The 21,628-nt window shown below is 43.1% G+C and overlaps 1 protein-coding gene across 6 annotated transcripts in view; it reads left to right on the top strand.

Moving 5' to 3' along the window:
• The window catches only part of letm1 (leucine zipper-EF-hand containing transmembrane protein 1), a 98,146-nt gene that overhangs the window by 23,021 nt on the left and 53,497 nt on the right, over nucleotides 1-21,628 (top strand). For all 6 annotated transcript variants that reach the window (XM_085975415.1, XM_085975414.1, XM_085975416.1 and 3 more), the window contains 2 exons: nucleotides 2,675-3,128; nucleotides 20,517-20,660. In XM_085975415.1, the coding sequence (XP_085831541.1) occupies nucleotides 2,675-3,128; nucleotides 20,517-20,660 (598 nt within the window). The remainder of the gene's footprint in view (nucleotides 1-2,674; nucleotides 3,129-20,516; nucleotides 20,661-21,628) is intronic.

Consider the following 21,628-nt stretch of genomic DNA (forward strand, 5'->3'; position numbering starts at 1 on the left):
TGTGTCTTCAACTGTGGTTTCATGTGGGTAAGTGGTGTAATATGGATTGATGACCTTAAATTAATTTCATATATCTGCATTCTAACTTTTTAGTTTTTTGTAATGCCACTGGATTTACTGAAGAAAAGTTTGTTGTAGTAATAGATGTTGTTACAAATAAATGTTAAGCTGTGTGTGGGTTCAGACTTGCACTATTTTTACCATGTATGTAATTTTTTCCAAGTGTCTACTGTTGGGACACGTTACTCACTTCAATTCTTTCCCAAAGTCCTGATTTATTTAGAATAATTACATTCACATTCAAGTACTGGGGCTAATTTTGCTACTGAACTGAGTTCCCAAAATGACTTCAATGAATAGACAAAATTCTTAGTTTGATGGAGGCTGTGTGCCTCCTCACAGATGGAAAACCTGAAGAAAGATCAACCTTGTGCACCTCTTGGTTGGTTAAGGTGGTATTAGTGAAACCAAATAGGGGTATGGCACAATTGGAAAGGCCAAAACAAGAATAGGAAGAAAAAATACAAATGTCCCTTTTGAGGGAGATCCTTGTCATCAGATCAAGAATTTGATCGTTCGCTGATGTCATTTCGAGGACCCAGACATGTCTCAGTTCTTGAATATGAATAAATGACCTTGATCGAGAGTTTGACTAATTAGGAACAGGAATAGCCCATTCAGCCCCTTGAGCCTGTTCTGCCATTCAGTGAGATCATTGTTGATCTGTATCTTAACTCCATCCACCCACCTTGGCTCCAGATTCTTTAGCTAGCAAGAATCGATCGATCTTAGAATTAAGATTATTGATTGAGCTAGCAGCTACTGCCTTTTGTGGGAGAGGGTTCCATATTTCTACCACCCTTTGTTGAAATGTTTCTGAACTTCTCTCCTGAATGCCTGACTCTGATTTTAAGGTTATGTCCCCTTGTTCTAGACTCCCCCACCCCACCAGCGGAAAATGTTTCTCTCTGCCCTATCAATTCCTTTCAAAATCCTAAAAAACCTCAATCAAATCACCCCTTAACAAGCCTAGTTTATGTAATCTCTCCTCCTAATCTAACCCTTGGAGCCCTGGTAACATTCTGGTGAATCTAGGCTGTACTCATTACCAAGGCCAGTAATCTTTTTCTAAGGTGTGGTGTCCAGAACTGTACCCAGTACTCCAGGGCTTTATAGCAAAACAGTCTCCCCTTTGTACTCTAGTTCTCCAGGTATAAAGGCTAATATTCCATTAGCCTTTTTGATTATTTTTTGTACCTGATCACTTTTAGTGATCTGTGTACATGGACCCCTAAATCTCTTAGGACTTCCACTGTTTCTAGCTTTTCACCATTTAAAAAATAAACTCGGATGTATCTGTTTTTGGTCCAGAATGGATGACCTCACACTTGCCTGCGTTGAAATCCATCTCCCACAGTTTTGCCCACTCACTTAATCTATCAATGTGTCTTTGTAATTTTATGATCCCGTCTACACTACTTACTATGCCACCAATCTTTGTGTCATCGGCAAACTTGGATATATAGCTCTCTATTGTGTTATCTAAGTCATTAATAAATACAGTGAATAGCTGAGGCCCCAGCACAGACCCTTGTGGGGGCAGCACTAGTCACTTCCTTCTAATTTGAGTACATACCAATTACTCTGTCTTCTACCACCTAACCAATCTCCTAACCAGGTCAATTAATTTGCTTTCAATTCCATGAGCTTTAATTTCAGCTCAGTCTCTTATGTGGAACCTTATCGAATGCCTTCTGGAAGTCCATATAAACTACATCTATAGACATTCCCCTATCTGCTACTTTAGTTACTGCCTCAAAAAAAAAATCAATTTGGTTTGTTAGACATGACCTACACTTTACAAATCCATTTTAGTGCTCTAAACAGCTCAAATTTCTCTAAATGCTCATTCACTTTGTCCTTAATCATAGATTCCAATAACCTCCCCACAACAGATATTAGACTAATAGGTCTGTAATTTCCTTGTTTCTCAAAGTTTCATTTGCAATTTTCCAACCTAAAAGGACAATTCCTGAATTGAGAGCTTTGGAAGATTATGTCTAAAGCATCTGCTGTTTCCTCCCCTTCTTCCTTTTGAAGTCCTGGGATTTGTCCGTCTCTAGTGCCATTATTTTTTTCTAATATTGTTTTCTTGTTTACGTTAACATTAGTGAGTTCCAGTCCTTGATTCATTATTAGTTTCCCTGGAATGTCTGGTATATTATCCTCTTCCTCTGCTGTGAAAACTGACAGAAATGAATACAAGAATCAATCCATTTGTGTAAAGTGCACTGATGTATTTCTCCCTGACATTGCTGTCCTATGCTCGAGCTCCTATCTCGTTCTGATGCTATTTGTCATCATTCAGGGATTGCAATGGAAACTGTCAAATTATTTATTTTAATGTTGAGCAGGTTGTATGGTTTAGTTCTAACACTTTCCTTAAATATATTAACAGTCTAGAATAAAATGTGTTCATCTTCATGCCAATCTGAATATAGATATGCTAGACTTCAGTAAAAGTACAGTTTAGTGAAGTTAAATTTCTCCAAGAATTGAAGTGGTTTGATGCAGCTAATTATTAGAACTCATTCTGAAAAATACATTTGAGGAAAATTCACGACTTTACAAATTAAATTGTTCTAAATTTTTCTTTCTGTCCTTCCCTTTTCAGAAATGTTTGGTTCAGAAACTGCAGCACAGTGTCCACAAGCAACAGTTCTTTGCACATAAGGGATCACTATAGTAACTGGACAAAAGGGCCAAAACATTTTTACTGCGGGGTGGTGGGTGCTCCTCTGCCATGCACTTCTACCAATATGAGTTTTATTGGAACCCAATGTGTTTCAGTAAGATGGTGGCATTCGACACATCAACTATATGATGACTCCAAGGTAGAAAAATCGCTCAAGTCTTTAAAGGATAAGAATAAGCGACTGGAGGAAGGAGGTCCTGTGTATAGTCCTGTAGAACCTGAAGTGCGTAAGTCCCTGGGTCAGAAGATTGTAGATGAAGTAAAACACTATTATCATGGCTTCAGATTGTTGTGGATTGACACAAAGATAGCAGGCAGAATGCTGTGGCAGATTCTGAATGGATATGCTCTATCGAGGAGAGAGCATAGACAGGTACGTGTGCAGTAGACCATTCGTATACGTACTTCACTTACTGGTGAACGTTCTGAATTGAAGTTCCACGTTTTGGCACACATTTCAAGTTTATGCAAAATTTCTTAAGTATTGGTAATCTTCATTGGAATGATAGAGCATGGATTGATTATTCCTCATTTGTTCAACAACCACATGCAAGTAAAATATATCCATTCTACCATGGAAAAACTGCACAATGCTGACCCTTTAACTTTTCTTCTGCCCCTCCCCCCAATGCAGTTTTCTGCAAGTTCTTGTCAAAATTCTTGTTCTATCTATGGTTTAAGTCTACAAAGATTTTGTGGTGTTTTTACCAATTCTATTTTGAGTAGCATCTCACTGTGACCTTTATTGGACTATCAACTCCCAGTTTTGAAGTTTGTCTAACATGCTGCATGTCCTTCCCAATGACCAATATTAACAAAAGCTAACTTCTGTTGTTGCAAAGAGTTTTTTAAATTTGTTATCTTCTAAAATTCCTCATTAGGGCTCAAAAACAATTAACTTGCTGCCCTGGTCTGGTCTCCAGTCTGGTGTCATCCAATGTTTGCCCAGATCATTGACTGGAGCTTAAATAATTTTGTCACTTCCATGGGTGCAGTCTGTGATAGGTTGGCTCTTGCATTAGCAGACTCTGTTTTAAACCACAGAGCAGCTTGCCAAAACCAATACATTTATTGTCCTAGAAAGAGTAAAGGCATTGGTCACAGAGCCCTTCTTTCTATCTCTTTCCTCTTTCCCCCCCCCCACCCCCAACTTCCTCAGAGGGATTTTTCTTTTTAAAAAGGAAAAAAGAAAGACTTGCATTTATATAGCAACTTTCATGACCACCGGATGTCCCAAAGCGCTTTACAGCCAATGAAGTACTTTTTTGAGGTGTCATCACTGTTGTAATGCAGGAAACGCTTCTATGATCTTATGTTCTTAGTCAGTGAAAACCTGCAGCAGCAGATGATCAGCTTTAAGATTATGTTGACTGTAGTATGGGCACAGAGGTTCCAGTGGAGTTCCATTGTTGGCCAAGGCAAGGGTGATTGAGTCACCTAAGACTCATCGAATCATACAGCACAGAAGGGGGCCATTGTAAGAGCTATCCAATTAATCCCACTCCCTGCTCTTTTCCCATAGCCCTGTAAATTTTTTCCCTTCAAGTATTTATCCAAATCCTTTAGAGCAGTGGTCCCCTGTAACTTTTGCGTACTGTTATACATCACTGTTGTATAGCCTTGCAAAGTTTTCCTTTTCAAGTATATATCCAATTTCCTTTCGAAAGATTCGTGGATACTTTGCAGAAGGGCATACAGTTTCCCATGTTCTCGGGAAGGAGAAGGACATGGGGGAAGAGCTTCCATTTTAGAAGTTTTCTTTGCCTTTAGCTGAGCCTTTTATGGATTGCTTTTCAAATGATGTTCCAGCCACCAGTATGTCCTGTGGCAAGCAAGGATGCCTTAATCGACAGTGTTTGCGCTACTCATTTTTGGTGATTGCAGTTGACATCCTCTACACGGATTACAACAGAAGTAATTTAGAAAACTTTGTTCTGCGCATTCAGAGCTGATGGGCTGTATCTGGTTCCCCAAGCTCTTTGAATTCTTGCTAGTGCAAATGAAATATGACCAATCCCTCCTTTAGGGGAAACCTCATGATTGTGTAGATGCGAGTCAGAACAAATTGATGCCCGAGGAAAGACTTTTTATTCCTGAGATGACTACAAATGCATTTGGAATCACACCAAATATATTAGATTAACTTTCTGCGCAAATAATCCATCAGGTTTAACTGGGCTTCTACTCCAAGTTGGTTGACCCATCTTGCCATGTCTGGCACAGGGGTGAAACCATTCTCCAGTTAAATATTTCTAAATTTTGCCTTGGCAAATCCTGGTACAGTAGATATATCTGCCACCTCTTTTTATCCCACCATTGAAAGGTAGTACCTCAATTAATTTGCAAAGGGCATTAAACTTTTATGCAGATGGATGGAAGATATTTACTCAATGTAAACAGCTGTTTCTTTCTCACTCATTTTAATAATCATTAATAAATAGGTGAGCAACTTGGGCAGTAGATAGTATTTTCTTGTGCATCTCCACTCCCCAGATAGAGTTGGACTGAGGAGGTCAAGTCCACTTGTTTGTCTGCCACTTGGACAAGCATGCACAGACCACCTCCCAAGACCATCTGCATTGCAGTGACCTGAAGCTGTACAGATGTTTTCATTTAGCCATTGCCTTACTTTTCTAGGAACCCTTTTAGTGTTACCATGACTGGCTTTGCCTCGAGGCGTTTGTTTGCTGTGTGTTTTAGTACCTGTGTGCTAATAAGGCCTTGCTTCTTGGTGATCTTCCCTTTGGTGTTGATTGATGGCAGAACCCAGCTCCAAGACCTGCATTGAATGCAGCTGTCTTATTTCCAACAACTGGCATAATTTCCAGCGCTGCAAAGCTTGAAATGTTGTGGTTGTAAATGGAGAAACCCAATACTAGTGACAGTTAAAAGTAGTAGAGAAATTACATAGATTGTGTGATGTTATTGTGATGTCACGACTTGTAGAACCATGTTGTTTGAAGGTTTAGGTTGTCATAAACTGAGTGCTGCTTGAGGTCATAACCATTATCTGAACCTCAATAAGATTTCAGCTTTGAAATAATTTCAGAGTGGAGGATATATACCTGCACAAAATACATTTTTATATGTGAAGAATGCAAATCATTGGGCTGGGTTCTGAAATTTGCAAACTGTTCCATGGCAATTTAGAACCTGGTATTATCCTTGGATTTGCTTGTTTAGAGCAGTGGCCATAAAGGGGACAGGATGTTAGAAGCTAAACATCGCAGCTGTGCTCCAGATCCCTGACTATGAGCATGCCATTGGAGATCCAGTAATCTGTTTTAAAGAATGAGAGTTGAGTATTGATGAACAAACTGGTCTGAGATACAAGATTAAAAAATGAACATGTCACAACTAGTTCAATACAATTTGAGGTTTTCAACAAACATTACTTTATAAATATTCATATTAAACTAATTAAATCTCCAGAATATCATTTGTTTCTCAGTCTCGAAAGATCCCTCCCTGTTTTCAATCAGTTTCTCGATCTCTCGAGGCTGTATTGCAGGATATGGTTTGCCAGGAGATGCTTCTCACAATCCAATGTTGCTCTTCTTTCACAGCAGCATGTAGTATCATGGCTACAATGACCAGCTCAGAGGAAGATTGGTGATCAGTACAGAAACATTGGTGAAAATGTCAACCCCCAAAAACGGGTGGGTTTGGGTCGGGTGAGATGTAGAAATGTTAAAAATCTCAAACACAGCCTACCCACCTCCAGTTTTAATGGAAGCTGGGTGGGGAGGGATGTGGGTGACCAATCCACTCCCAGGAGGCGGGTTGGTCATTTAAATATTATAATGAGGCTGCGTGTCTCAGATTTAATCTGCATTTTAAATTTCAACCTGGCAGCTAAAGGGAGGGGTGGACTGTTGAATCCAGCAGCTAAGTGTCTTTCCATTTACCTGCTCTCTCTTTTTCCCCCCACCACCCCCCAGCCACTATCTTCCACCAACCTGACCCTTCCGATACTGCCTCCGGGTCCCTTCATACGTCTGGCCCTCCGATCGATCCACAGCCTCCAACCCACGATCTCTCTCTCCCTCCCTCCTCTCTGCTCCCCGGCTGCGACCTTCTCAGCCTCTCAATCTGGCTGGCTGCTGCCGGGAAATGGAGACAAAAAATGTTACAGTCCCTGCTGTTAACTTTGGTGGGGCCTGAGGGACAGCAAAACAGCAGTATAAGTAAGAGCAGCTATGAATTTCGCACTGAAGCTTTAAGAATTCTGATATTTATAGAGACTAAATCACAATAATTAGTAGCTGATTGCTCGAGAACAGTGTGCCTAGTGTAATTCCAAAATAAATTACAGGACATGAGTGAAGTATAGATTAAGTGCGTTGTGGAGGCCTGAAAGGGGTTAATATACATTAGCATATTGTTTCTTTGTAAGCATGTATATTGTAGAAAACTGCATTGTTACACACAACAAGCCAGAATTTCTAGCAGTTCAGTAATTATATTGTGATTTCTCTGCTCTGTGATTTCTCTGCTCAGGTTAACGGGCAGAAAATAAAATTCTATACAAAACGAGCATGTTCTGTGCCATGAGTTTCTGCGTATGCCCTTTTGTTTTGCTTGTGGCCTGATGGTGAGTGCAATGAAAGCTGCTGATGAGGGAGCGAGAACAGTGATGAAAGTTAATGTGTTGCATCACAGATCACCAAATGCTCTAGTTAGAAACTAACAGAGTTTCTAGTAAGAATGTGCTTTGTTTTTATTACCTTATGCTCAACATTTTATTTTGAAATAATAATTAAAAGCGGTCTAGAACATCATGGGAAATGTGCCTATGTATAGGGAAATGCCTTTTTAAAATGTTTTTGCCAGAAAGTAGGTCTTAGCTTTGGAATCCAACATATTTTGTTTAAGCAGTGTATACAGTGTGCGTGGAAAGCTCTATTGAATGCTTTGTGAACCACTAATTGCTGTTGAAAGTCATTCTTTTATAAACCACAGAACACATTTGCTATTAAAATACTTGGACATGTTATTTCAAAATTACTTTTGGCTCAAGGAGGGGATCTTGAACTATCCAGTCATTTGAATTAAGTAATTTTAATAAAACACCATGGATTTTTTTCATAATTTGAATGAAGCAAAGTAGACTTTATGTAAATCATAAATCCAGTCTTTTATAGCATGTGAAGTTACAGCTGTTAAACTGTGACCATACAGCAGAAATGATCACTGGAAATTCTGACATGCAACACCAGATGAAGGGAGGAGGGCGGTAGATGTTTGCCATTCAGGGTGGTTTCTCCTCCTTCGAGAAGGGAAAATGACCTTTCCAGAACAATTGATCTAGCAAAATAAATGTCAGTGCTATTGAAAAATTTCAGCCAAAAGCCTCCTCTCACTGAATGGGTCTTTGTATGTTCCAGGTAGTTTCACCTACATTAACGTTAATTGGTAAAATGGCCACTTTTTTCATTTGTGTATTCAAGCTTGAAAGTTTTTTATTCAGAAAACCTCAAACTTTGGAGCTACAAAACCTGAAATCCAAACTGATTTCTGCTACTGATCACCGTCTGATTTTAAACAAAGGCAGTCCTTTGTGAGTTGAATAAATGCCTGAAATGGTATCTGACAACAGCTAAGCAGGAGAGCACACAAACCACTTTCAGTCTTTTTTGCTCAAGCTTCAAAGGACTGACAATCAAAACCTGCGACCTCTGAGAATAACTCTCCACTTTATTTACCTGCATCACGTACCACTGGGTATTATTGGACCTATTGGAGGGCCAGTGGGGAAAAGGAATTTCTGTCTGTGCCTCCAGCTTCCACTTACAGGACCTAGCAAAAGATGGACCATGTACTGTTGGGATTATTGGATTGTTTAATATATTATGGAATGTGTTAAGAGTAGACTTATTGTTATTGATGTCACTATATCAAAGTAAAAGTACCTATGGAGAAAACGGAGTCATAACGGCACAGGAGGAAGCCATCTGGCCCATCAAGTCCGTGCCAGCTCTCTGTAGAGCAATCCAGTCAGTCCCATTCCCCTGCTCGATCCCTGTAACCCAGCAAGTTTATTTCCCTCAAGTGCCTATCCGGTCTCCACTTCCACTACTTCTGCCGACCAGTGAGTTCCAGGTCCTCACCACTTGCTGCGTAAAAAAAGTTTGTCCTCACGTCCCCCCTGTATCTCTTGCCCCAAACCTTAAATTTGTGCCCCTAGCCCTTGTACCATTAACTAGTGGGAACAGCCTTTCCCCGTCTAGCCTATCCAAACCCATCATAACCTTGTACACCTTTATCAAATCGCCCCTCAAACTCCTTTGCTCTAATGGAAATAAATCCAGCTTCTCCAACCTGTCCTTGTAGCTAAGATCCCCCATCCCCGGAACCATTCTGGTCAATCTCCTCTGCACCCTCTCGTGCCTTCACATCCTTCCTAAAGTATGGTGACCAAAACTGGACGCAATACTCCAGTTGTGGCCTAACCAGTGCTTTATAAAGGTTCAGCATAACTTCTCTCTTTTTGTACTCAATACCTCTATTTATGAAGCCCAAGATCCCATATGCTTTACTAACCACTCTCTCAATATGTCCTGCCACCTTCAGGGACCTATGCACATTAACTCCCAGGTCCCTCTGTCCCTGCACACTCTTTATAACTGTGCCATTAAGTGTATATTGCCTCTCCCTGTTCCTTCTGCCAAAATGCATCACCTCACACTTCTCTCTATTAAATTCCATCTGCCACTTGCCTGCCCATTCTGCTAGCCTTTCTATGTCCTGTTGCAGTTGATTGGTATCATTCTCACCGTTTGCCACACCCCCAAGTTTGGTGTCCTAGGCAAATTTAGAAATTCTACTCTGTATTCCAATATCCAGGCCATTTAAGCAGTGGCCCCAGCACTGACCCTTGGGGAACACCACTGTCTACCATCCTCCAGTCTGAAAAACAGCCATTTACCACAACTCACTGTTTTCTGTCCTTATGCCAATTCCTTATCCAAGCTGCCACTGACCCACCTGTTCCATGAGCCTCAATTTTGTTAACCAGCCTTCTATGTGGTACTTTGTCAAACGCCTTCCGAAAATCCATGTAGACAACATCCACTGCCATCCCTTCATCAATCTTCTCTGTTACTTCATCAAAAAATTTAATTAGATTAGTCAAACACGACCTGCCTTTTACAAATCCGTGTTGGCTCTCCTTAATTAGCTTAAACCTCTCCAAGTGCCCGTCATTGTTTAATCAGGACTCACATTAAGGTTGACTGAGTTTTGATGAAAGATTCAATGATTTAAGACCTGCACCTTGCTCGTAGTTGGTCAGGAGTGGCTTTCTGGCTTTTAAAGAGGACTACTGTTCATTTAAACTTTTGCCAAAGCAGTATTCTATTTATGTGCCATTTAAATCCATTTGTTGGGCCCACTTCTTCATTATTGGGATGTGAGCATCGCTGGCATGACTGGAATTTATTGCTCATCCCTAGTTGCCCCAAGAAGGTGGTGGCGGGTCTCTTGATTCAACAAAGGAGGACAAAGGGATTAATTAAGAAAGGGAAAATAGAATATGAGAGTAAGCTGCAGGGAACATAAAAACTGACTGTTAAAGCTTTTGTAGATATATGAAGAGAAAAAGATTGGTGAAGTCAAGCGTAGGTCACTTGCAGTCAGAATTGGGGGAATTTATAATAGGGAACAAAGAAATGGCAGACCAACGAAATACATATTTTGGTTCTGTCTTCACAAAGGAGGACACGGTGGCATAGTGGTTAGCACACTTGCCTCACAGCGCCAGGGACCCGGGTTCAAATCTGGCCTCGGGCGACTGTGTGGAGTTTGCACATTCTCCCTGTGTCTGCGTGGGTTTCCTCCGGGTGCTCCGGTTTCCTCCCACAGTCCAAAGATGTGCGGGTTAGGTTGATTTGGCTATGATAAATTGACCCTTAGTGTTAGGGGATTAAATACGTGGGGTTACGGGGATAGGGTGGGATATGTGTCGGTGCAGGCTCGATGGGCCGAAATGGCCTCTATCTGCACTGTGGGGATTCTGTGATTCTGTGACACAAATAACCTCCCAGAGATGCCGGGGCACATTGGGTCTGATGGAAGGGTGGAACTGAAAGAAATCAGTATTTGTAGGGAAATGGTGTTAGGAAAATTGATGGGACTGAAGGCTGATAAATCCCCAGGGCCTGATAATCTACATCCCAGGGTACTTAAGGAAGTGGCCCTAGAAATAGTAGATGCATTGCTGGTCACCTTCCAGAACTCGATAGACTCTGTAATGGTACCCATGGATTGGCGGGTAGCTAATGTTACCCCACTATTCAAAAAAGGTGGTAGAGAAAAGGCGGGGAATTATAGACCGGTAAGCTTGACATCGGTAGTGGGGAAAATGCTAGAGTCCATTATAAAAGATGTAATAGCAGAGCACTTGGAAAGCAGTGACAGGATCGGACAAAGTCAACATGGATTTACAAAAGGTAAATCATGCTTGACTAATCTACTGGAATTTTTTGAGGATGTAACTGGTAAAATAGATAAGGGAGAACGAGTGGGTGTGGTGTATTTGGACTTTCAGAAGGCTTTCGATAAGGTCCCGCATAAGAGATTAGCGTGCAAAATTAAGGCACATGGGATTCGGGGCAAGGTATTGACTTGGATAGAGAACTGGTTGGCGGACGGAAAGCAGAGTTGGAATAAACGGGTCGTTTTCCGAGTGGCAGGCAGTGACTAGTGGGGTACCGCAAGGATCGGTCCTAGGACCCCAGCTGTTCACAATATATATTAATGATCTGGACGAGGGAATTGGATGTAATATCTCCAAATTTGCAGACGACACAAAGCTGGGCGGGAGGGTATGCTGTGAGGAGGATGTCGTGAAACTCCAGTACGATTTGGACAGGTTGGGTGATTGGGCAGAAACATGGCAAATGCACTATAATGTGGATAAATGTGAGGTTATCCACTTTGGTGGCAAAAACAGGAAGGCAGATTATTATTTGAATGGCAATAGATTGGGAGAAGGGGAAGTGCAAAGAGACCTGGGTGTTCTTGTGCACCAGTCGCTGAAGGTAAGCATGCAGGTGCAGCAGGCGGTTAAGAAGACAAATGGTGTGTTGGCCTTCGTAGCAAGAGGGTTCGAGTACAAGAACAAGGATGTCTTGCTGCAGTTGTACAGGGCCTTGGTGAGACCACACCTTGAGTATTGTGTGCAATTTTGGTCATCCTATTTGAGGAAGGACGTTCTTGCCATGGAAGGAGTGCAGCGAAGATTTACCAGGCTGATACCTGGGATGGCAGGAATGACGTATGAGGAGAGATTGTGTCGATTGGGCTTATACTCACTGGAGTTTAGAAGATTGAGAGGGGATCTCATCGAAACCTATAAAATTCTGTCAGGCCTGGACAGACTAGATGCAGGAAGGATGTTTCTGATGGCCGGGGAGTCCAGAACCAGGGGTCATAGTCTAAGGATAAGGGGTAAGCCATTTAGGACAGAAATGAGGAGGAATTTCTTCACCCAGAGAGTGGTGAACCTGTGGCATTCTCTGCCACAGAGGGCGGTGGAGGCCAGTTCATTAAATATATTCAAGAAAGAGTTGGATATATTTCTTAAGGCTAAAGGGATCAAGGGATATGGGGAGAAGGCAGGGACAGGGTACTGAATTTGGATGATCAGCCATGATCTCATTGAATGGCGGAGCAGGCTCGAAGGGCTGAATGGCCTACTCCTGCTCCTATCTTCTATGTTTCTATGTAGCAGTTTGGTGCAACTGAGAGGCTTGCTAGGCCACTTCAGTGGGCAGTTAAGAGTCAACCACATTGGTGTGGGACTGGAGTCGCATCGGACAGACCGGGTAAGATTTACTTCCCTAATAGACATTATTGATCCAATTGGGTTTTTATGGCAACCCGACAGCTTCACAGTCACTTTAATTAAAGTGGGCTTTTTATTTCCAGATTTATAAGAAAAACCTGAATTCAAATTCTCAAATTGTCAGGATAGGATTTGAACTCGTTTTCTTTATTATTAATCCAGTAACACAGCCACTATACTACCATACCCTCTTATGTTAGTCCAGGATGAAGCATTAGAGAGGAGAAACAAGGTGCACAGAGGATTGGGAGAGACAAACTGCATTAGAATAAAGAGTAGTTCAGAAATGGGAGGGATTTAGACGGGGGGGAAATGCAAGGCAGATGAGGATGGGTTTGGAGTGCATGTGCGTAAATGCAGAGTATAGTAAATAAGGTTGGTGAGCTGCAGGTACAAATTGCCACATGGGATTATGATAGTGGCAATAATGGAGACCTGGCTCAAACAAAGGGGAGGATTAGGAACTTCATATTCCTGGCTACAAAGTATTCAAGAAAAATAGATAAGGGAAAAAAGGTGGTGTCGGGGGGTGGGGTGGTGGCAGTATTGATCAAAGATACTGGGCTGGATTTTGTCAATGGGGACGTGATGGAGGCAGGACGCCCACTTTTTGGGTTGTAGTCCCGCCTCCATCGACTTGTGGCCAACCCATGCTATTTTCCCTTGATTGACCTTGTTGAGCCTGCCCAGCGGGCTCAGCAGGCCAATTAAGGGACACCTGGTTACTGGTGACGTCATTGATTGACATTTCATCTGTCAAGAGCTTTTATGCTGTCAAACACTGACAATCTGTCTTGTAACTTGAGTCCTTCTACTCGGACTCAGAGATCTCTCCAGACCAGAAAGCAGAATGCTGCAACTTTTGACAGTTCAGCGGCCATTCTGCTTTCTGTGCCAGTGAACTGAGGGACTCCCGAGAACTGAAGGCAGGAAGCCTGCAGGAGAAAGTAAAGGTAAGTAAAACTTCTTAAAACATTTTACACTTACCTCACACACTTACCGCTGCATACATGCACCCATCACTCACCTGCACAACGGACATCTCGACTCCTCCAACGCCTTCAGACCGACGGTCCACCTCACTAACTTGACGTGGTTCGGAGCTTTTGGGAAACCCACACTTCAGGGCTAAAAATAGGGATTAGAGGCAGTTAATTGGCACTAATCCCCTTCCCGCCTCGGGGAGGTGGCTCCCAGCACAGGTCGGATACCCGCCTCCTGGGACATTGGCACGGAGGCGGGTTGGGGGCGGGATGGGTTCCTGCCCCCCGATTCTGCAATTTTCCCACTACTCCTGCCTCCACGGGGCTTGGAAATTCGAGCCCACTGTTACAGCACTGGAAAGGGATGATGTACTTGAAGGTTCAAAAACCGAATCTATTTGGTTAGAATTAAAGAACAATGATGCTGCTGGGTGTATACTCTAGTCACCAAATAGTGGGAAGGAGATAAAGGAGCACATGTCAGAAAGGCGCAAGAACCATAAGAGTAGTGTTAACTATATCCTAATATAGACTTGGAAAGTAACACATGTTAACGGCAAAGAGGAGGAGGAATTCTTGAAATCTTTTACAAGAGAACTTAATCAGTATGTTTCTAGCCCAATGAGGAAGGAAGCAGTGCTGGATCTATTTCTGGGAAATAAAATGGAGCATGTTTCAGTGGGGGAGCATTTGGGAAACAGTGATCACTATCATTAGGTTTAGAATAGTTATGGAAAAGGACAAGGAATAATCAAATGTGAAAATACTCAACTGGAGGAGGACTAATTTCAGTGAGTTAAAAGGGGATCTGGCCCAGGCGGATTGGAATTGTAGATTGTCAGGCCTTCAAAGAATAGATGGTTGGGTACAGACGAGACACATTGCCACAAGGGGGAAAGGAGGGCATCCACAGCTAGAGCTCCCTGGATGACTAAAGATAGAGATTAAAATGAAACCGAAAAAGGAGGCTTATGGTAAGTGTCAGACTCATAATACAGCAGAGAACCAAGCTGAATACCGAAAGTACAGAGGAGAACTGAAGAAGAGCAAAGAGAATGTATATGAGAATAGATTAGCAGGTAACATAAAAGGGAACCCAAAGGTATTTTATAAACCTAATCAATAGTAAAAGGGTAGTCAAAGGAAGTGTGGGGCTGATTAGGGACCAAAAAGGAGATGATCTTGTGGAAGCAGAGGGCATGAGTGAGGTATTAAATGAGTACTTGCATCTGTTTTCACTAAAGAAAAGGATGCTGCCAATGTGACAGTGAAGGAGGAGGTAGTAGAGAAATTGGATAGGATAAAAATAGATAGAGAGAAGGTACTTAAAAGGTTGGTAGCGCTCAAAGTAGAAAAGTAACCCGGTCCGGATTGGATGCCTGCTAGGGACATAAGGGTGGATATAGCGGAGGATCTGGCCACAATCTTTCAATCCTCCTTGGATATGCAAGTGGTGCCAGAGGACTAGAGGATTGCAAATGTTACACCTGTTCAAAAAAAGGGAAGAGGGATAAACCCGGCAACTACAGGCCAGCCAGCCTAACATCAGTGGTGGGGAAACTTTGAGACAACTCAGGGACAAAATTAATTGGCACTTGGAAAACTATGCATTAAAGCCAGCACGGATTTGTTAAAGGCAACTTGATTTGGGTTCTTTGAAGTAACAGAGGGTTGATGAAGATGGTGCGGTTGATGTGTATATGGAATTTCAAAAGATGTTTGATAAAGTACCACATAATAGACTTATTAGAAAATTGAAGCCCATGAGATTAAAGTGGCAGTGTGAATACAAACACAGAAATGTAGTAAACAGTGAGGAGGCCAATAACAGACTTCAGGAGGACCTAGACAGACTGGTGAAATAGGCAGACACATTGCAGATGAAATTTAATGCAGTCAAGTGATGCTTTTTGGTGGGAAGAATGAGGCGCGGCAATATAAAGTAAGTGGTACAATTATAAAGGGGATGCGGGAACAGAGCGACCTCGGGTTGTACATACACAAATCTTTGAAGATGGCAGGACAAGTTGAGAAGGCGGTTCATATGAAAAGTATACAGGATCCTTGGCTTTATAAACAGCGACATGGAGTACAAAATCAAGGAAGTTATGCTGAACCTTTTAAAATCACTGGTTAGGTCCCAGCTGGAGTATTCTGTCCAATTTAGGCACCACACTTTAGGAAGAATGCATCCACCTTTGAGAGGGTGCAGAGGAGATTTACTAGAATGGTACCAGGGATGTAGGACTTCAGTTATGCAGAGTGACGAGAGAAGATGAGGTTCTTAGCCTTGGAGCAGAGAAGGTTATGAGATTTGATAGAAGTATTCAAAATCTTGAAAAGTTTTGATAGAGTAAATAAGGAGAAACAGTTTCCAGTGGCAGAAGGGTCAGTAACCAGAGGACACAGATTTATGGTCATTTAAAAAAAATATTTGTTCACCGGATGTGGGTGTCACTGACAAGGCCAGCATTTATTGCCCTTGAGAAGGTGGTGGTGAGCTGCCGCCTTGAACCGCTGCAGTCAGTGTGGTGAAGGCACTCGCACAGTGCTGTTAGGGAGGGAGTTCCAGGATTTTGACCCAGTGATGATGAAGGATCGGTGATATACTTCTACGTCAGGCTGGTGTGTGACTTGGAAGGGAACTTGGAGGTGGTAGTGTTCCCATGCGCCTGCTGCCCTCGTCCTTCTAGGTGGAGGCAGTCGCAGATTTGGGAGGTGCTGCCGAAGAAGCCTTGACAAGTTGCTGCAGTGCAATTGTAGATGGTACACACTGCAGCCAGGGTGCGCTACTGCTGGAGGGAGTGAATGTTTAAGGTGATGGATGGGGTGCCAATCAAGCGGGCTGCTTTGTCCTGGATGGTGTCGAGCTTCTTGAGTGTTGTTGGAACTGCACTCTCCAGGCAAGTGGAGAGTATTCCATCACACTCCTTACTTGTAGATGGTGGAAAGGCTTTGGGGAGTCGGGAGATGAGACACTCGCCACAGAATATCTAGCCTCTGACCTCTTGTTGCCACAGTATTTGTGGCTGGTCCAGTTAAGTTTCTGGTCAATGGCGACCCCCAGGATGTTGATGGTGGGGAATTCGGCGATGGTAATACCGTTGAATGTCATGGGGTGGTGGTTAGACTCTCGCTTGTTGGAGATGGTCATTGCCTGGCACTTGTGTGGCGCAAATGTTACTTGCCATTTATCAGCCAAAGCCTGAATGTAGTCCAGGTCTTGCATGTGGGTATGGACTGCTTCGTTATTTGAGGAGTTGTGAATGGCACTGAACACTGTGCAGTCATCAGCGCTCATCCCCACTTCTGACCTTTATGATGGAGGGAAGTTCATTGATGAAGCAGCTGAAGATGGTTGGGCCTAGGACACTGCCCTGAGGAACACCTGCAGCGATGTCCTGGGGCTATGATGATTGACTTCCAACAACCACATCTTCCATTGTGCTAGGTATGATTCCAGCCAGTAGAGAGTTTTCCCCCGATTCCCATTGACGTCAGTTTTAGAGTCATAACAGCACAGAAGGAGGCCATTCAGCCCATCGAGTCCGTGCTGGCTCTCTAGAGCAATCCAGCCAGTCCCATTCCCCCGCTCTGTATCCATAGCCCTGCAAGTTTTATTTCCCTCAAGTGCCTATCCAGTCTCCCCTTAAAAACATTGAGTGTCTCCACTTCCACCACTTCCGTTGGCAGCGAATTCCAGGTCATCACCACTCGCTGAGCAAACTAGTTTTACCTCGCATTCCCCCTGTATCTTTTGCCCCAAACCTTAAATCTGTGTCCCCCTAGTCCTCTGTGTTCTCCCACACACACCTGATCGACCTCATTCCCCAGCACCAGATCCAGAAATGCCTCCTTCCTAGTTGGGCCAAGAACATACTGGTCAAGGAAATTCTCCAGAACATATTTCAGAAATTCCTCCACCTCCTGTCCCTTTACCCTAGCATTATCCCAATCGATATTTGGGTAATTAAATTCCCCCATTATCACCACTCTAGCTCTTGCACATCTCTGCAATTTCCCTGCAAATTTGCTCCTCGACCTTCCTCTCACTATTTGGAGGCCTGTAGAATACCCCAACAGCGTGATCATACCCTTTTTGCTCCTCAACTCTAACCAAATGGATTCTGTCCTTGTCCCCTCAACAAATCCTCCCTTTCCAACACTACAATGTCTTCCTTAATCAGCACTGCCACCCCACCTCCCTTATGTCCTTCCCTATCTTTTCTGAACACCTTGTACCCTTGAATATTAAGTGCCCAGTCCTCACCGTTTTTAAGCCACGTTTTCCGTTATTGCCACATTACATTACCACACGGCTAATTGTGCTTGTAGCTCACCAACCTTATTCACCAAACTTTGTGCGTTTACGTACATGTTTAAAAAGTGTCCAAAGTTACAAACATAGGTAACATGCCTGAATTATTTGCATTATTAATGTTCTAAAAATATCCAGTAAAATTGGCAAATTGTACTACTAGGGCTCCTTGATGCCAGACTCTCTCAAATGCTGCCTTGATGTCGAGGGCAGTCACTCTTGCCTCACCTCTGGAATTCAGCTCTTTTGTCCATGTTTGGACCAAGGCTGTAATGAGTGGTCCTGGCGGAACCCAAATTGAGCATCGGTGAGCAGGTTATTGGTGAGTAAGTGCCGCTTGAATGCACTGTCGACGACACCTTCCATCACTTTGCTGATGATTGAGAGTAGATTGATATGGTGTTAATTGGACGGATTGGATTTGTCCTGTTTTTTGTGGACAGTACATACCTGGGCAGTTTTCCACATTGTTGGATAGATGCCAACATTGTAGCTGTATTGGAACAGCTTGGCTAGAGGCGTGGCTAGTTCTGGAACACAAGTCTTCAGCACGACAGCCGGGATGATGTTGGGGCCCATAGCCTTTGCAGTATCCAGTGCACTCAGCTGTTTCTTGATATCACATGGAGTGAATCGAATTGGCTGAAGACTGGCTCCTGTGATGGTGGGGCCCTCGGGAGGAGGCCGAGATGGATCATCCACTCGGCACTTCTGGCTGATGATGGTTGCAAACGCTTCAGTCTTTTGCACTCACTTGATGGGCTCCGCCATCATTGAGAATGGGGATATTCATGGAGCCTCCTCCTGTTAGTTGTTTAATGGTCCACCACCATTCATGACTGTATGTGGCAGGACTGCAGAGCTTTGATCTGATCAGTTGATTGTAGGATCACTTAGCTCTGTCTATAGCATGCATGCTAAACAGTGGAAGCAGCATGTAGCCCTGTTAGAGCTTCCCCAGGTTGGCACCTCATTTTTAAGTACGCCTGGTGCTGCTCCTGGCATGCTCTTCCGCACTCCTTATTGAACCAGGGTTGGTCCCCTGGCTTGATGGTAATGGTAGAGTGAGGGATATGCTGGGCCATGAGGTTACAGATTGTAGTGTAATACAATTCTGCTGCTGATGATGGCCCACTGCACCTCATGGATGCCCAGTTTTGAGCTGCTAGATCTGTTCTGAATCTATCCCATTTAGCATGGTGGTAGTGCCACACAACACAATGGAGGGTGAAGACGGGTCTTTGTCTCCACAATGATTGTGTGGTGGTCACTGCTACCAATGCTGTCATGGACAGATGCAACTGCGACATGTTGATGGTGAGGGCAAGGTCAAGTAGGTTTCTCCCCTCGTGTTGGTTCTCTCACCACCTGTCGCAGGCCCAGACTGGCAACTATGTCCTTCAGGACTCGGCCAACTCAGTCAGTAATGGTGCTAACGAGCCACTCTTGGTGATGGACATTGAAGTCCCCCACCCAGAGTACATTCTGTGCCCTTGCTACTCTCAGTGCTTCTTCCAAGTGGTGCTCAACATGGAGTATTGATTCATCAGCTGAGGGAGGGCGGTAGGTGGTAATCAATGGGAGGTTTCCTTGCCCATGCTTGACCTGAAGCCATGAGACTTCATGGGGTCCGGTGTTAATGTTGAGGACTCCCAGGACCTACCCCCCCCCCCCAACTGTATACTACTGTGCCGCCACCTCTGACATACCCAGGAGTGGTGATGGAGGAGTCTGGGACATTGGCTGAAAGGTATGATTCTGAGAGTATGACTCTCAGGCTGTTGTTTGACTAGTCTGTGCGACAGCTCTCCCAATTTTGACACAAGTCCCCAGATGTTTGTGAGGAGGACTTTGCAGGGTCGACTGGGCTGGGTGTGCCATTGTCATGTCCGTAGCCGGTGTGGAGTGGTCCATCTGGTTTTATTCTTATTCTTTTTCGTAGCGGTTTGTTACAACTGAGTGGCTTGCTAGGCCATTTCAGAGGGCGGTTAAGAGTCAGCCACTGGAGTCTCACATAGGCCAGATCAGGTAAGGACAGCAGATTTCCTTTCACTAAAGGACATTAGTGAACCAGATAGTTTCATGGTCACCAGTACTGATGCTAGCTTTTTATTTCAGAATTATTTAATTAACTGAATTTAAATTCCCCAGTGGTGGGATTTGAACTCACGTCTCTGGATCATTAGTCCAGCTCACTGGATTGCTAGTCCAGTAACATAACTACTATGCTACTGTTCCAGTAATGACAAATGAACCAGAGAAGTAGGGCTTTGGGGAAAGGGCAAGAGAGTGGGATTAATTTGGATAGCTCTACGAAAGAGCTGGCATAGGTACGGTGGGCTGAATGGCCTCCTTTTGTGCTGTATCTATCTCTTTCACTGATGCAATGGATCAGTTCAAGTTTTAGTAGTGTTGGCCTCTGAATTACTAGTCCAGTAACATAACCACTACACTTTACCGATAGTGGATCAATTCAAGTTTTAATCAGCTGAAACATAATTAAGTATGCTTCTTACTTTCATAGTTCTGATTAATTGTTAGAAAGATTTTTTTTAATAAATAAAATAAAGGAAATGTTTTTGAAATTCACCTTTTTTTCACCCCCTCTAACAGTTTCTGAGAACATGTGCTGACCTCTTTCGCCTGCTGCCCTTCCTGGTTTTCATAATCGTTCCATTCATGGAGTTTCTTCTTCCTGTTGTTCTTAAACTTTTCCCTAATATGCTTCCTTCAACCTTTGAGACAAAGTCAAAGAAGGTGAGTATGTATAAGAATTCTGTTTTTAAAATATTTTAATCTTCAAAAGCTATGCTTGTCTTAATTTTCTGTAATGTTAACCTGCTCAAGCTGGACCATAGTTATTTTAATCGCAGAATTATTACAGACAGACAGACTTGCAATTTATATAGCGGCTTTCACGACCACAAAGCGCTTTACAGCCAACAAAGTACTTTTGAAGTGGAGTCACTGTTGTAATATGGGAAACGTGGCTGCCAATTTGCACACAGCAAGCTCTCTCAACAGCAATGTGAAAATGACCAGATAATCTGTTTTTTATGTTGGTTAAGGGATAAATATTGGCCAGGACACCGGGGATAACTCCCTTACTCCTCTTTGAAATAGTGCCATGGGATCTTTTTACGTCCACCTGAGGGAGCAGACAGGGCCTCGGTTTAACATCTCCTCCGAAAGACGGCAATTCCAACAGTGCAGCACTCCCTCAGCACTGCACTGGAGTGTCAGCCTAGCTTTCTGTGCTCAAATCCCTGGAGTGGAACTTGAACCCACAATTAGGAAGCTCTAGTATTTTGTCTAAGAACTCTGAAATTAAAGTAACTGGAGCCGGTTAATACATTATGCAAAATTCAAAAAAGACGTGTCGTTTTGAAGAATTAGGAAGTCCTAGCATTTTGTCTAATTGTTCAACTCTATCATTATAGCTACAATTGAAGCTTTAAAAGTGAGCCTCAAATGTGAAGCTTGGTCTTTTTCCCCCCCCCATTTTTATGAAAGAGATGGTGGTGGAGAAATGAACTGATTTTTATAATAAATCTGCTGGCTGGCCTGCCACACACACACACCCATTTCTTTACAAGTGTATTGTTGATGTTCTTTACATAGGAACCACAATGGAACACACTTGCAAATCCAAATTGGACCTTTGTTGCAACGGCCAACATTGTAACAGCTTCCTCTAAAATCAGTGAAACATATTTTTTCTCCCT

This window comes from Somniosus microcephalus, chromosome 2 (genome assembly GCF_052327205.1).
Source record: "Somniosus microcephalus isolate GS21.2 chromosome 2, FLI_Smic_1.0, whole genome shotgun sequence".
Classification (NCBI taxonomy): Eukaryota; Metazoa; Chordata; class Chondrichthyes; order Squaliformes; family Somniosidae; genus Somniosus; species Somniosus microcephalus.